Here is a 17,131-nt window from a genome sequence, read left to right as displayed (position 1 = left end):
TCTTTATTTTTTGAGACAACATCTTATTAAGGGTCTCACTATGTTGCTGAGGCTGGACACAAATCTGTGATCCTCCTGCCTCAGCCTCCCCAGTAGCTGGGATTACAGGTGTGCACCACCATGCCTGGTTTGCAGTAGCCACATTTTAAATGCCCAGTGGCTATAGTGGATACAATGGAGAATATTTCAGATCATTGTAGAGGGTTCTATTGGCCAGCCCTGCATGGATATTCTCCCCATAATGAAAAGACTATCTGTTCTGGTACATTATTTTCTATATAACTTGTATAAGTTTTCAGGGTCAGGGTAAAGGAGTTAAAGGTTAGGAGAACAGGGAGATAGCAATTCCTGATCCTTGGAACCCATGAATCTAAGAAAAAGAAGCCCAGATAGGAAAACATCTTTGAAAATAAATGCACAAATAAATAAAGTGGGGGAAAGGAAGGGGGGGGAGCTAGTTGAAAACATCTCAGAATATAACAAGTTTGCAAAAATAGAGCAACCAAGCTGCTACAAATTCAGTATGCTCACTTCTTTAAATAACCTCATATAAAACCAGGCCCTTGTTTTCCCACCTGTTTGGCCACATTTAAAAAAAAAAATTCATTTCCTTCATTATCTAAAAATAATTGAAAAACAATGTTGAAGATTTCTGCAGTCTCTGAAGAAACCACCAAAGGGGAATTATATTCACAACACACTGCAAATCTTCTTGAATTATCTTTCCCATCTCTGTCTTCTCATCCTCCCACGCTTGGCACATGCTTCCCTAAAGCTCCCTGTTCCCCATTCCAAACTCTCCCAATCTCCAATTCTGCTTCTCCCTTTCCTCCCCTGCACAGCTCAGTTATTATGTAGCTCTCCAGAAATATTTTATTTATTATCTTCTTTTGCGTGCTGAGGATTAAATTGAGGGCTTCACACACACAGACAAGGGCTCTATGACTGAGCCACCCGCAGCCCAAGTTTTTTTTTTTTTTTTTTTTGGTACCAGGAATTGAATTGGCTCTTAACCACTGAGCCACATCCTGAGCCATATATATATACATAGACACACACACACACACACACATATATATATATATATACATATTTTTTAGTTGTAGATGGACACAATACCTTTATTTGTTTTTATTTTTATGTGGTGCCGGGGATCGAACCCAGTGTCTCACACATGCTAGGCAAGTGCTCTATCATTGAGCTACAACCTGGCCCCCAGCCCTTTTTATATTTTATTTAGAGACAGGGTCTTCCTAAATTACTTAGGGCCTCCCTAAATTGCTGAGGCTGGATTTGAATTCACCATCCTCCAGCCTCAGTCTCCCAAACCACTGGGATTACAGGTGTGCACCACCACACCCAACCCAGAAACGTTTTATTTTGCCCCATCTCATAATAAATATAGTGGCACATGACAGAGAACAGTCTCCAGGCTGCTGTGATCAGGAACACATTCCACAGTAACCTAGTCCTGCTTTCCCTGCCAGCCTGGACCAGCTTCTCTGAGATGACTCATTTTCCCACTCCTTATCACTTCCCCTTCTGCCTACGGTTGCCAAGGGCCAAGGTCTGGAAGAAGCTCATGACAGCCTGAACACAGAGGAAGGAAACATTTTGCTGGGATGCCAAAGGAGACTCATGTTACAAGGAAAGGGAAAAAACCAGATGGGCAGGTTTGAAGGATGTTTTAAAGCAGGTGTAAACTGTTTGTTGTTTCTGTTTTTAAATGGGCACTGCCATACTCTCTGGTACAGTAAATGGTTGGCTGTAGGAAGGAAATGTCTTTTAACTTTTTTTTTGGTGGGGAGTAGGGATTAGGTACTAGGGCCCTTTACCACTGAACTAAATCCTTAGCCCTTTGTATTTTATTTTTAAAATTTTTTTTAAAATTTTAAGACAGGGTCTCGCTAAATTGCTTAGGGCCTCACTAAGTTTCGGAGGCTGGCCTAAAACTTTTATCTTCCCTGCCTCAGGATTACAGATGTGGGCTACCACTCTGGCAGTTATTGACTCTTTTTGTTTGTTTTGGTGCTGGGGATTGAACCCAAGGGCGTTTTACCATTGAGCTACTTCCCCAGTCCTTTTTATTTTTTGAGACAGGGTCTCACTAAGTTGCTTAGGGCCTCACTAAATTGCTGAGGCTGACCTTGAATTTGCGACCATCCTCCCTCAATCTCGCCAACATGCCTGACAGTTACTGACCTTTTTTAAAATTTATTTTTAATTTTTTTTAGTTGTAGATGGACACAATACCTTTATTTATTTATTTATTTATTTATTTACATTTGGTCCTGAGGATCTAACCTAGTGCCTCACACATGCTAAATAAGTACTCTACCACTGAGCCATAACCCCAGCCCAGTAGGCCAAGGTTAAATCTGAGAAAAGCCCATTGGTACCTTTCCTATTATTTTAGTAGGAATGATGAATATTTATTAAGCTTCCATATATATATTTTTGGGGGGGTTACCGGGATTGAACTCAGGGGCACTAGACCATTGAATCACATCCCCAGCCCTTTTTCATATTTTATTTAGAGACAAGGTCTCACTGAGTTGCTTAGTGCCTCACTTTTGCTGAGGCTGGCTTTGAACTAGCAATCAGCCTCAGCTTCCTGAGCCACTGGGATTACAGGCATGCACCACCATGCCTGGCTTGGCGCTATATATATATAAATATATAGGCTATATAGGAGATATATATATATCTTATTCATTTATTTATATACGGCACTGAGAATTGAACCCAGTGCCTCACACATGCAAGGCAAGTGCTCTACCCCTGAGCCACAACCCCAGCCCATTGGTCCCATATATTTTAAATCAAGGATTTTCCCTATCAAGGGATGCCTGGCATCATCATTAGGTTGTATACCTGAAGTTATGTTTTTTTTTTTTAATTAGAGCTTTATGGTTACACATAGTGGTTGGGTTTATCCTGACATACTCATACATGTGGAGTTATGTTTTCAGTGGAGAGGGCACATAGAGCTTAAAGCCACTAAACCTCCTTACCCTTCCTTATGTTCTCCACACGCATCTGAACTTATCATTATCCACTCCTGAAGATCAGCTCCTCCCCTGCAGATCAATTCTTCTGCTTTCTTTATTCTCCATCTTAGAATGTTACCATTACCCAACCAGTTCGCCAAGCCAGAAACCTGAGAATCAACTTGGACATTTCCTCCTTTCTCAGTCCCCATGTCCAATCCATCTCCAAGTTGGGATTTTTCTCTGAGAGCTCTCATCTCCTTAGTATCTCTTTACCTCCATCACTGTACTGGGGATAGAACCCACCAGGGGTACTCTACTCCTAAGCCACATCTCAGTCCCTTTTGATTCTTGTTATTTTTTATTTTGAGACAGAGTGTGACTAAGTTTCCCAGCCTGTCCTCAAACTTATGATCCTCTTGCCTCAGTCTCCCAAGTGGCTGGGAGACTATACTACAAGTGTATGTCACCACACCTGGCTCTATCATTTGACATCAGGCCATGGGCATCTCATACTTGGAAGACAGCCACTGTCTCCCAGTAACCACTCGGATGTCTTGCAACTCCACCCTGTTACTTTCCTGAGTAACCTGCTAGTCAATGGGCCATTTGGGGATATCCCTGACTTACTCTGTATTCACCCCTCAGTTAATCTGAGCACACTGGCATATTCCTGAGAGCACTAAGAATCCAACTCCAAAATCGTTTATAGGTAATGTAGATAATTTTAAACAACAGTATCTCTGAAGTCACAGGAGGGAAATTTACGCTATAAATACATAGTGTGCTTCCTATTGCAGTCCCCTAAACCATTCCTCCCTTTTTCATAGGTTCCCCCATAACGGCAGCTGCAGTCACATCTCCCCCTTGCTCCATTCCCTTCCTCTGCTATCCTGCAGCTGCTCCCCAGTCAAATTAGCTCCCAGTGTCCTCCTCACTTTATTTCTCCAACCCTCTTAGCTGTCACTTCCCATTGACAGACTCTCCACCCATTATAACTCCTTAAAATCCTATAGTGTGTATGCACTGCTCTCAGCAGAGTCCAAATGCCTTAAGTATTTTTGTACTGGAGCTTGAAACCAGGACTTCATGCATGCAAGGCAGGCACTCTACCACTGAGCTATATCTCCAGGGGTAGGGTAGAGGGATTTCACCTGGCCTGTGATATTTTCTTCTATCTGGGTGATCACTCATTCTATTCTTTTGTCTGAAATGCCCTTCCCTTTTCTCCTCTGGTTAACTCCTACTAGTCCTTTAGGACTCAGCCTAAGCTGGGCAGGGTGGCACACACTTGTAATTCCAGCAACTTGGAAGGCTAAGGCAAGAGGATTGTGAGTTCGAGGCCAGCCTCAGTAATTTGGTGAGGCACAAAGCAACTTAGTAAGACCTAGTCTAGGGCTGGGGTCGTGGCTCAGTGGTAGAGCGCTTGCCTAGCAAGTGTGAGGCACTGGGTTCGATCCTCAGCACCATATATAAATAAAAAATAAAATAAAGATATTTTTTTAAAAAAAGACCCAGTCTCAAAATAAAAAACACAAAGGACTGGGGATGTGGCTCAGCTGTAAAGCACTCTGGGTTCAATTCTGAATTTAAAAAAAAAAAAAAAAAAGGATTTAGCCTACACATCTCCTCCTGGAACCTTTCCTTAGGATCTCTAAGACATTGTCAGATGGCCCTCTACCATGGTCTCAAGCAATTTACCCCCTATCACAACTGTATTCTGCATGACTTTGAATAGCACCTTGTATATAGAACTTGAGGACAGAGTTTAATTACTACATGTCCTGGGTCTCAAACAGGGCCTAAATTATAGTTTGTATTCAAAGATGTTGAATAACTTGATGAACAAATGCTCAAAATGGCATTCCTGACTAGAATCTGTGGCTTTAGCAGAGAATAGAGCCCATGAACCCTTTGTTCATGAAGTCATAATTTTGTACTCATTTGTGTTCTCACCTGAAAAAAATCGGTATCTGGATTCAGAGGAACAAAATTCACCTCTGGAATTTCAAGAATGAGCATAAATGCCTCTTAACAAATGTAGCTCTTCTCTTTATAATCCAAGAATTTGCCACATCCTGCATCTTCTGTGCTAGGTAACTAACCCCCTTCAGAAGATTTTGCACAATATAATGCACTCAGTCGTTACTATTCTTACTATTCGTAAGCAGTCTTCCACCTAGAGTCTTATAGGTCATTTAGTTAGCGCCTCTCTCCCTAGGAGACTGCCCAATTGACTCCAACAACACTTTCTTTTTTTTTAATATTTATTTTTTAGTTTTAGGTGGACACAATATCTTCATTTTTTATTTTTATGTGGTGCTGGGGATTGAACCCAGTGCCTCATGCATGTAGGCAAGCGCTCTACCTCTGAGCCACAACCCCAGTCCAACACTTTTCTTAAAAAAAAAAAAAAAAAATCTATACAGGCAATAATTAAACAGGAGTGATAGGAATGAGAATGGTATTATCACACCTACGTACACCCCTAAAAATGAGAAGGCATATGGACTATGAGATGCCTTTAGGATAGGTAAGCTCCTAGAAGATTGCACACTTAGACTTTGGATCATATTTGGGGTGAGCATGGCAGTGCACATCTGTAATCCCAGTTACTCAGGAAACTGAATAGGTTAGGTTAGACTGGGAAATTCAGTGAGTCTCTGTCTCAAAATAAAATTTAAAAATGGGGGCTGGGGATGTGGCTCAAGCGGTAGCGCGCTCGCCTGGCATGCGTGCGGCCTGGGTTCGATCCTCAGCACCACATACAAACAAAGATGTTGTGTCCAACTAAAACTAAAAAATGAATATTAAAATTTAAAAATGGGCTGGATGCAGCATTCAGTGGTAGAGCACTTGCCCAGCATGTGTGAGGCCCTGGGTTCAATCTCCAGTGAACACACACACACACACAAAATCATATTTGGCTAGGTATCTTTTCTGCTTGCTTTCTGAAGCCCAGCAGAGAGCAGTTGGAGGCAATACATAATCCAGAATATAACACGCAGTCTGATGTTTTATTTAGAAATCATTTATTTTTATTTCAAATTCAAAAGTAGTACATGCTAGATAAAATTTGATACAGAAAAGAATAAAATTAGAGAAATCAATATCATCAAGAGTTATCTCCACAAATTAACTAATTTATTTTTGGTACCAGAGATTGAACCCAGGGGTGCTTTACCAGTGTGCTACATCCCCAGTCCTTTTTATGTTCTCATTTGAGAACATAAGCTGGCTTCGAACTTATGATCCTCCTACCTTAGCCTCCTGAGTTGCTAGGATTACAGGTGGTGCCACTGTGTCCGACTTCTTCACAAATTTAAAAAAAAAGGAAAGAAAGAAAAAGAAAGAAATATCTCCAAATTATTTGGAAGGTTATTTTTTTTCTACACTTTTTTGTAACAAGCAGCAAATATATTGTATTAGAACTGAGAGAACATTTTATAACATTTGATTTCCTTTTTTGGTTTGTTTTCAGTGTATGAAGATGGAATATAGTTGCAATAGTTGCAATAATCTTAAAAGTCTACAGAAATGTATGTCATCTAAAGTGAAAAGTTTCAGCCAGTATTGGTGGCACATACTTATTATCCCAATGACTCAGGAGGATTGTAAGTTCTAGACCAGCCTGGGCAACTTAGCAAAACCTTGTCTAAAAATAAAGTAAAAAGGGGTGAGGGTGTGGTTTAGTAGTAGAGGGCCTCTGGGTTACCTGCCCCCCACCCCCTACTCCCATCAAAATAAATGAAGTGAAAAGTTTCCACAGTGGCATGCTTTTTTTGATTGCTTGTTTTGTTTTGTTGTGGGGATTGAACCCATACCTCATGCATGCTGGGAACATGTTCCACCACTGAACTTACATGCCCAGGCTTCCATTGTTGCTTTTTTTTTTAGTTTTAGATGAGCACAATACTTGTATTTTTATTTATTTATATGCGGTGCTGAGGATTGAACCCAGGGCCTCACACATGCTAGGCAAGTGCTCTACCACTGAGCCACAACCCCAGCCCAACACTGTTGGATTCTTTATAGACAACTGGTATTAACTAGTTTACTAGATGTTTTCAGAATATATATTTACATGTATACATATTAGACATTTTTTGATGGGGTGTGTTACTGGGGATTGAACCCAGGGGCACTGTTTTTTCACGTCTCCAGCCCTTTTTATTTTTTCAGACAGGGTCTCACCAACTTGCTTATTAAGGCCTTGCTAATTGCAAAAACTGGCCTTAAACTTGAGATCCTCCTGCCTCAGCTTCCCAAATCCCTGAGATTACAGGTGTGCACCACCATTCCTACTTAAGCACAATTTTTAATTCACTTTAATTTTAACTAAAATTAATGTGACCTTAATATCATATTAAAACATGGCTTAGCTGGGTGTGGTGGTGCTTGCCTATAATCCCAGTGGTTGGGGAGACCAAGGCAGGAGGATTGCAAGTTCAAAGACAGCCTCAGCAACTTAGCGTGGCCCTAAACAACTTGGCAAGAACTTGTCTTGAAATAAAAAATAAAAAGGACTAGGGATGTGGCTCAGTGGTCAAGCTCCCCTTGGTTCAATCCTTGGCACCAAAAAAAACAAAACAAAATAAAATTAAAAAAACATAGCTTGGGGCTGAGGTTGTGGCTCAGTGGTAGAGCGCTTGCCTAGCATGTGTGAGGCACTGGGCTAGAGTCTCAGCACCACATATAAAGAAATAAAAGTCCATCAACAACTAATAAAATATTTTAAAAATATGGCTTAATAACTAGACAACATTTGATGTTATTGTATTGAACCACTCTCATTACCAGGAATTTAATTTTTAATTGCACAGAATACAATGATAAATATACATAATTACTGTGTAGATTTTTTTAATGATAAAATCGTTCAAGCAGAATTACAAGATCAAAGGTATATGTAAACCAGTATGGAGTCGAACACATATGTAAACCAGGTATGGAGTCACACACCTGTAATCCCAGTGGTTTAGGAGGTTGAAATGGGAGGATCTCAAGTTCAAAGCCAGCCTCAACAACTTAGCGAGGCCCTAAGCAACTTGGCAAGACCTTGTCTTGAAATAAAAAAATAATAAGGACTGGGGAAGTGGCTCAGTGGTGAAGCGCTCTTGGGTTCAATCCCCGTACCAAAAAAAAAATATATATATATATATATAGTATATGCATATTATCAGGAACTCATGTACACTATTAATTTGCCTTGGAAAATGACTATTCATTATTCAGTAGTTACTTTGTGGGTGACTTATTTTAGTTGTTGTATTTGTTTTGTTTTTGTAGTACTGGAGATTAAACTCAGGGGCACTCTACCATTGAGCTATACCCTCAGACCATTTTGAGACAGAGTCTCCTAAGAACGGAATTGTGATTCTCCTACCTCATACTCCTGAGTTTCTGGGATTACAGGTGTGTGACACAGTGCCCAGCTTTTTAAAAGAGGCTCAGTGGCATAACCAGAAATCAACAACCTTCTGACTAAATGTTGACGTTATTCCCTTGATACTGCTAGCATTAATGGAGTCTGTTTTTAAGAAATTTTCTCAACCAGGGGAAGTGGCCCATACCTATAATCCCAGCTACTTGGAAGGCTGAGGCAGGAGGATCACAAGTTCAAGGACAGCCTGGGCAATTTAGCAAAACCCTGTCTCGAAAAACAGAACTAAACAGGGCTGAGGATGTAGCTTTGTGGTAGAGCATCCCTGAGGTCAACCCCATACCAGAGGGAGGGGAAGAGAGAGAGAGAGAGAGAGAAAGAAAAAAAAATTCATATCTCCTTCAATATTTTATTATGAAAAATTTTAAACAGAAAGGTTGAGAGAATGGTACAGTGAACACCCACACACTCACTGGCTAGAGTCCATAGTTAACATTCTGCTATTTTGTCCATCCATCAAGCCACCACAGTTTCTTTTTCTTTTCTTTTCTCTTTGGTGATCAAACCAAGGAACTGTGCATGCTAGGCAAGTGCTTTACCAAATGAACACCCCAGTTGAAGTTTTGTTTTTGTTTTTGGTACTGGGGTCACATCCTCAGTCCTTTTTATTTTTAAATTTTGAGACAGGGTCTCTCTAAATTGCTTAGGGCCTTGCTAAATTTTTGAGGCCGACCTCGAATTTTCGATCCTCCTGCCTCAGCCTCCCCAGTTGCTGGGATTACAGGTATGCACCACCATGTCTGGCACAAGTCCTCAGTTATAATGTCCCAGGTTACAATGCTCTGTTTTAAAGGGTTTGAATGTGAACTGCAAGGTGGGAGTTTAGCTGGGTTCTGTATTTGCACTCAGGATGCAAATAGGGGGCATGGCTCTAGATTCTAATCCTGACTCCACTCTGAGACTTCAGTTTTCTCTCCTGTAACACGGGGGGCGGGGGGTCCCTCCTTCCTGGGTAAAGATTCAAAGCACAAATCACCAGATAACATTCTAACAGTAATGGCTGTGATAGTTCTCATGTAATCTTTTACACCCTCATCCCCCACAACCACAAATCCAAGATCTAAGGACCACCTACGGTTTACACCATCAGGTTTAAGCAGCTGTTAAATGAGCAAAGGGTGGGCCAGAGGGCTACTGACCTGAGGCTGAGGACCGCGTCAGCCCACCGCTCGGGACTCGTTCGGTTCGCTGCAGGTCGGCCTGCGATCGGGCCTGGATCCTTCCCTCCGGCGCCCGGCACGCAGAGTGACAGCTGCGCGCCGATCCCGAGCGTGCCCGCGGCACCTCAGGGAGTGCTCATAAAGGCCTGTGAGGTAGGCGGCGCTACAGAGGGAGAAATCGAGGCTCAGGGAGTCTCTCGATCAATCCAAGCAGCGGGTTAACGAACTGCATTTGAGGATTGAACCCTAACTGCTCTACCTTTGGCGTCTCGGAGACCCACCTGCACCTACAGGGGGCGCCGACAGTCGCGCATGCGTAATCATCGCGGCCGCGTCCCCTTTAAGAAATTCCTTTAGCCTGGGACCCCTTTGCTTCCGCTCCGCGTTCCCACAATGCTGTGCGGCTGAGCGCCTCGGAGCCCGCGGGGACGCTGCCGGGGAACCCGGGCTGAGGCGGCGGCGGCGGCGCGACGTGGGCTGCGGCGGGCCCGCGGCGTCGGGCGGTGCGGATGTCGGGCTGGGCGGACGAGCGCGGCGGCGAGGGCGACGGGCGCATCTACGTGGGAAACCTTCCGACCGACGTGCGCGAGAAGGACCTGGAGGACCTGTTCTACAAGTACGGCCGAATCCGCGAGATCGAGCTCAAGAACCGGCATGGCCTCGTGCCTTTCGCCTTCGTGCGCTTCGAGGACCCCCGGTGAGGCCCCCGCGGGTCTGCCCGCCTGCAGGCCCAGCCCCCGCCCGCGCTCCGCTCCCCTCCCCCCGCGGGCCTCCCCTCCCCCTCAGCGCGGACCCCTCGCGGCGCCCCCGGATGGAGGAGGAGGAGGCCTCTTCTCGCCGCGGGCTTCGGGCCGTCCTCTGCTCCGTCGTCACTTCCTTTATTATTATTTTATTTAGAAACACAAAATCGAAGCTTTTGGAAGGCCAGATCCCGCCCAAACTGGCCTTGGGGATGGTAAAAATTAGCATTTGCTCCTTCGCGGCCGGGGAGGCGTCCGTAAGGGGTCGCGGACCGGGCTAGGAGAGCTCCGGCCCCTAACTAGCCCCGGGGGAGACTCGGCGGGGTGCAGAAGTAACCCCCGCCCACCCCTCCTCCCGACCGAACTCGCCGTAGGGGGGAACAGACTGCGGGGGCGTGGATGTTTTGGGAGGTGGCAAAGAGGGCTCTAAGAAGGCTCGGTGATGGACCCGATCTCCAGCCCGCGCGCGCCTCTCCACAAGGCCAGAACCTGACCCCGATAAAGGACTCGGGGTCTTAGGGGGACTTCTGAAACAGCTTGAGGGACGGTCTTTCATCCCACTCCCCTCTAATGAGGGAGGCCTTACTAGATGCTGAAGGTCCCAGGGATGTGGAAACTTTAGATCCCTAAACTTGCTCGAAGGGAACTTTTGCAAACATTGTTGGGATTCTGGCCGGAAAAAGCCCAGGAACTTTCAAAAACTGCGGTCGATGCTCAGAAGCTACTGCTCTGCACTGGTCACTACTATTTAGCTGGGGTTAAATAGGAGCCGACCCCATTTTCCCAGCATCGTGTCGAGGAAGGGTTCTCTGCCTCGCTGCCAGGAATATCCGTAGCGTGTGTCCTGCCTGCCGGGAGAGCATCTGAGGTTGAGGTGGCAGGAAGCACCCTGAGGCTTTGATGGCTGAAGACTGACAGGGCTGGCTGCTGATGTCTTGCCATTTGCCTCAAAAGTGGAAGGGGGCATTTTTACACCTAAACGAGAAAGGGCTATGTCCCCGTTATTAGTTACAGTGCCACTGTGTATTTTCCACAGTGTGTCAGATCCATGCTGTATACTTAGCATTTTCAGTAATCTATAGGGAGATACTGTTAGCCACATTTTATAGTTGAGGAAATGAGGATTTGGAGAGTTGTGATAAAAGAGTCTAGTAAGGGTTCAAATCTTATTTGTTCTGCCCTTAGAATACATACTTGCTGTGTGCTGTGTTACATTGTCATTTCTTCTTTTAGTCCTTTCATAATAGAAAAGCTTTATTCTGATATCAATGTGTGAGAAGTTTCAAAGTATTTTGCACATTAATATCTCATTTTATCCTTACAATAACTCTGTGACGTTAGTATACTGTTCATGTTAGAGATTTAAAAGCTTGATTACACTTAACCATGGGTGATTACTAGTAAGAGGCAAAATGATTTAAAGTCAATTTTTTGTTTCATATTGGGGATTGAACTCAGAGACACTCTATACTGAGCAGCATCTCTAACCCTTATTATTATTTATTTTGAAACAGGGCCTCACTAAATTGCTGAGGCTGTCCTCCAATATGGGAACCTCCTGAGTAGCTGGGATTACAGGCATATACCACTATGCAACTTCAATTTATATTCAAAATCTGCTCTTAACCCTAGCAGCTCTGCCCCTCCCATATTGCATTATAATCCAGGTTGCTCTGGGATGTGGTCCTTGTTGCTTTTCATCCTGGAATATCTCAGGGTTTTTTGTTTTGGAGTTTTTTTGGTTTTGTACTGGGAATTGAACCCAGAGGCACTTAACCACTGAGCTATATCCCCAGCCCCCCCTTTTTAATATCTTTATTTTTTAGTTGTAGATGGACAATACTTTATTTATTTATCTTTATGTGGCGCTGAGGCTGGAATCCAGTTGCTCACACATGCTAGCCAAATACCACTGAGCCACAGTCCCACTCCCCCAGCCCTTTTTGTTTATTTTGAGGCAAGGTCTTGCTAAGTTGCTTAGGGCCATATTAAGTTGCTGAGGCTAGTTTGCACAGTGATCCTCCTGCCTCAATCTTGTGTTGTTGGGATTACAGAGAGGGGACACCATGCCTGGCTCTTTCTCTAGTCTTTAAGGCAGCTGGCCTTGTGGAATAACTTCCAGGGGCTTATGTTTGGTATGCATGGTGGTGCACATCTGTAGTTCAGCTACTTTGGGAGGCTGACGCAGGAGGATCAGTTGAGTCCAGGAGATGGAGACCAGCCTGGGCAACATAATGAGACCCACTCTAAAAAACCACCACCAACAACAAAATATAACATGAGAAACAGCTCATCAAGGTTGAAGGAACTGGATTATTGGCAAAATTAGTTGTCTGCCAACAACTTACATCTTCTATAAATTAGTCCTCTTAGAATTTATCCTTTTACCTGTCCATTATCATTTCATACCTAGAAGACTGTGTTTGACAGCTCTAAAGTTTAATTCAATACCATGAAAGGTTTTCATCCAAAGCAAAGGTACATTAAGATCCTGTTTTATGCTGGGCCCAGTGACACTCCTATAATCCTAGTGACAGGAGTTTGAGGCAGAAGGATCACAAGTTGGAGGCAAGCCTGGGCAATTTAGTGAGACCTTGTCTCAAAATGAAAAATTAAAAGAGGCTGTGCATGTAGCTCAGTGGCAGAGCGCCCCTGGGTTCTATCCCTAGTATACCCCCCCCCAAAAAAAAAAAAAAAGAAACTGTTGTTTTCCCCCTTTACTTTCCATTTATACTCACTTTATGCCTCTCATTGGGAAATCAGTCAGCTTCCTGGACAGCACTAATTTCAAACCTTTCTTTGCAGAGATGCTGAGGATGCAATTTATGGAAGGAACGGTTATGATTATGGCCAGTGTCGGCTTCGTGTGGAGTTCCCCAGGACTTATGGAGGTCGGGGTGGGTGGCCCCGTGGTGGGAGGAATGGCCCTCCTACAAGAAGATCTGATTTCCGAGTTCTTGTTTCAGGTATGTTCCTTTCAAACTTGATGAAATGATACATACACCACTTAGTGTAGAGTCTGGCTTCTAAGGAATTTAGCGGTTATTCTTCACTGCATGGAATATGTGGGCTTTCTTTTCAGTAACCTGTGCCAAAGCCCTGCTCTGGCCTGCCAGTGAGGAAGGTATCCTGCAAATGATATTGCAGTAGTAGTTCACTCTGGGTAGAACATAAACCTGATTATAAAGGAGTTACCTAGTGGTGATAAACTTTGATGTTAGAACTTTGAAGTTGATGTTAGAACCCTTTGAGTTTCAAATCTGAAGATGTTTTCTTTAGGAACATACCTTGTTATCAGACTTGCTAGAAAGACATCACAGGAGCCAGACTGGAACAACTTACTCAGCCTTGGATCCTTAAAAAAGGCGAGATTTTGTGGTGATTTGAGAATTATATTAAAAACAAACCAAAGAAAACTCCACAACCAAATCTTACTATATTGGAAAGTATGAAACATTTCTGTTTATCAACAAGTGATAAAATTCTTAGAGGTTTATGTATCTTTGAAACATTAACACAATGGTAAAGACCCAAGGTCCTCTACACATTGCAGAGAAATATTAGGGCCCTAGTGGAGTGAAATGTATTGAGGAACCTGGCACCTTTTTAATATGTGAATGTTCTACAATCACAGCCAGTTACCATGTGCTTAAAAGTGATACTCAGTATCTGCCTATCTTGTGTCCCTTTGTAATTTTTTAACCCTAGAACTCTATTCCCTCCTTCAGGATGTCATACATTATCTTTTTTTCTCTCCATGCTGCTCTGAAATCCTGCTTAGAAAACTATTAGGAAATGGCTGCAGTCCTGAGCTGTGAGCGGTAAACACAGCCTTTGAAAGCAGGAGCACATTTCCCTTTCATGACACCAGGTAGGGTTGTATGACTCCCGACTAGTTTTAGCGTCTGAGTATTACCTTTCCCCCCACTGTAGTGAAGAATGTTGGTGATCTCTTAAGAGGTACTTTGTTTGGTTTGTCAGTCACTTGCTCCTATGAGAAAACAAACTTTTTTAGATTTTTGTTGTTAAACTTCAGCTACACTTTGGTTATTTTGTTGGCTTATTTCAAAATTTCCATGTCCTGGGAAAACCTGCAGGCAAGAAATAATTGGTACTGATAAATTTCATAATGGGAAGTTTTGGGAGTTTGACATTAACTATGAAGAACAAAGAAAGAGGCTATGAATTTTGCTCTGTTGGGAAGGTTTGGTCTCTAGAAGATAAGACTAGGACCAGCTTCTCAATTACCACACATGTATCTCAGTGCTTTTCTCTGGTTTTGAGTCCCTTATCAATATTTGCGATTTGGGGACCCTTAGGAATTAAGCAATTCATAGAGAAGAGACCATAGATATTGCTGACTCTTATCAGGGCAGTAGACATGGCTGAAGGATGTGGGTTCTTATGTTTTCTGTGCCTAGGACTTCCTCCTTCAGGCAGCTGGCAGGACCTGAAAGATCACATGCGAGAAGCTGGGGATGTCTGTTATGCAGATGTGCAGAAGGATGGAATGGGGATGGTTGAATATCTCAGAAAAGAAGACATGGAATATGCCCTGCGTAAACTGGATGACACCAAATTCCGCTCTCATGAGGTAGGGCCTTCCTTACCTTCTATTTCTAGGTCATTCGACCCAACTCTAACCTAGCAGTAGTACTAACAGGCTATGCATTTGCTATTTGTTTGATGATCTCACATTACCATTAAAGATCTATTTTAAGTGAAAAAAAAAATTGCCATGCCTAAAATACTGATGCAGTCTATCATAATGTGGTGGATTACCCTGTGATACTACCCCCTGTACCACTGGCTCAAACAGCAATTTCTCTTATAACTGTCCCTCTTCTGTGTCTAGTCTGGGATTTATAGGCCAACCTCTTCCCTTATTAGTACTGCTGACAGTACAGTACTGAGTTGTTACTTTACTGTTCCTTTTCCATTATAGTGCAGGTCTCTTTTGAAACTTGAGCCACCTTGCCATCATGTTGTAGTAGCCACCTCATCCTTGAGGCAGAGTTCCTGATGTTCTTCCTTTAAGGAAGACAGCTGCTGCTTTGGATCTCTCAATTTGATTCAAGTGGTGACTGTCCCTTTGGTACCATTTTGCCCAGACACCAGACTGTCAATTGGACATTGACCTTCTTTTCTGGTTATCTATCCTGAGTTGCTATGGTGTTTGGGGATACCTGGGGAAGATAGATCTCTAGACTCATTTCTTTTTCTGAGAATTCATATAATTCTCTAGTTTTATGATTTGGAGGCTGGTCCTTGCATGGCTTAACAATGCTTTAGCTCAGACTGTCATTTACAGCTTGAATTTGGAAACAAAACAGTACCTGGTCCTCCCTATAAGGCAGGGCTTCAATAAGGGTAAATCCAATGACTGACTTTTACCTAATGTGACAAACAATTGGTTGAGAACAGAGGGCTGAGAGATAGTCCAGCCTAGATATGATTCTTCTTCTGGTTATTAATTTTTTAAAAAATATTTTTTAGTTGTCAATGAAACTTTATTATTAAATTTGTTTATATATGGTGCTGAGACTTGAACCTAGTCCCTCACACATGGTAGGCAAGTGCTGTACTACTGAGCCACAACCCCAGCCCCTGGTTATTAATTTCTTAGATTGTGTCTATGTGTAAAATAGTTTCATAATAACCTGGTCACTGGACTTATCAGGAAGCTAATCTAGGAGGATAACGAGAGCATTAGCCCAGGACCTAGGAGGTAGTAAACAGGAGGTAGCTTCTGTAGATGCACATTTAAAATGTCAAATTGCCACTTATTATTTGTGTCAGTCTTCATTTTCTTCCTTTTTGAAATGGGATAGTAAGAGTACCTACCTCTATAACATTGTGAGAATTTAATAAGAGAGCACTGCCAGGTATGGTAAGAGCTAAGGACTTATTGTTAGGCAGCTGATTAGATCTTGGTTTGCTTATTCTTCTGGCTCTTATTTTTATTTTTTTTTCTTTTCTTTACTCTGTTCAAATTTCAGGGTGAAACTTCTTACATCCGAGTTTATCCTGAGAGAAGCACCAGCTATGGCTACTCACGGTCTCGGTCTGGGTCAAGGGGCCGTGACTCTCCATACCAAAGCAGGGGTTCCCCACACTACTTCTCTCCTTTCAGGCCCTACTGAGACAGGTGATGGGAATTTTTTTCTTTATTTTTTAGAAGAACTGAGCTGCTTTGTGCTCAGAATCTACATTCCAGATTGATGATTTAGCGTCTTAGGAAATTTTTTTAATTTTTTTTTTTAAGGAAAAAGAAAACTACATAATTTCTACCAGGGCCATATTAGCAGTGAAATGTTTAAACTGCAGAAATTGTGGTTTTGGTTCAGAAACAAGTTGTATATTTTTCACCCCTGATTATGGGAAAAAAATCAGTGCTATGTCTTTGTGGGTTGCTCTGCTATGGAGATCAGCAGTTACTGTGACTGAGTCGGCCCATTCTGTTTAGAAATATATTTTAAACGTTTAGTAATTGACATGTGTTGTTGTCCTTGATTAAGTACATAGATTTCACCTAAGAGGTACACTGGTTTAAGGAAAAAAAAAAAATCATTGAGTCATAGGAGCACCTTGTACCAAATTTGTTTTTGTATTTTGATGCTGGGAATTGAACCTAGGGGTGCTTTTACCACTAAGCTACATCCCCAGCCCCTTTTTATTTATTTTGCTTAGGGTCTTTTTAAATTGCTCAGGCTGGCCTCCAACTTGGGATCCTCCTGTGTCAGCCTCTTGTACCCAGTTGGTAAGGAGTAGATATAGATTGTTTTACTTGGGGATGAT

At 42.8% G+C, this 17,131-nt stretch overlaps 2 protein-coding genes across 2 annotated transcripts in view; one reads left to right on the top strand and one right to left on the bottom strand.

Annotated features, from left to right (window-relative positions):
- The window catches only part of Dynll1 (dynein light chain LC8-type 1), a 31,786-nt gene extending 21,915 nt beyond the window's left edge, over positions 1 to 9,871 (bottom strand). The window contains exon 1 of the mRNA XM_046456549.2: positions 9,573 to 9,871. The gene's annotated coding sequence lies outside the window, so the exon portion shown is untranslated. The remainder of the gene's footprint in view (positions 1 to 9,572) is intronic.
- Positions 9,872 to 10,039: 168 nt separating this feature from the next.
- On the top strand, positions 10,040 to 16,827 carry Srsf9 (serine and arginine rich splicing factor 9). The gene is made up of 4 exons (XM_046456544.2): positions 10,040 to 10,290; positions 13,139 to 13,299; positions 14,755 to 14,927; positions 16,333 to 16,827. Exons 1-4 carry the CDS (start codon positions 10,103 to 10,105, stop codon positions 16,474 to 16,476), a joined length of 666 nt encoding a protein of 221 aa, XP_046312500.1. The 5' UTR covers positions 10,040 to 10,102; the 3' UTR covers positions 16,477 to 16,827.
- Positions 16,828 to 17,131: the final 304 nt, after the last annotated feature.

This window comes from Marmota monax, unplaced genomic scaffold (genome assembly GCF_021218885.2).
Source record: "Marmota monax isolate L192 unplaced genomic scaffold, Marmota_monax_Labrador192_F-V1.1 WCK01_AAM20220418_F8-fsc00185, whole genome shotgun sequence".
Lineage (NCBI taxonomy): Eukaryota > Metazoa > Chordata > Mammalia > Rodentia > Sciuridae > Marmota > Marmota monax.
This window is presented reverse-complemented; position numbering and strand designations above follow the sequence as displayed.

What these genes read in the sequence shown, in the direction of transcription:
- Srsf9 (XM_046456544.2), top strand. Translation starts at nt 10,103, where the DNA reads ATGTCGGGCTGGGCGGACGAGCGCGGCGGCGAGGGCGACGGGCGCATC. An exon ending in GTGCGCTTCGAGGACCCCCG is followed by an intron (nt 10,291 to 13,138) that starts GTGAGGCCCCCG and finishes CTTTCTTTGCAG; the next exon opens with AGATGCTGAGGATGCAATTT. An exon ending in CCAAATTCCGCTCTCATGAG is followed by an intron (nt 14,928 to 16,332) that starts GTAGGGCCTTCC and finishes TTCAAATTTCAG; the next exon opens with GGTGAAACTTCTTACATCCG.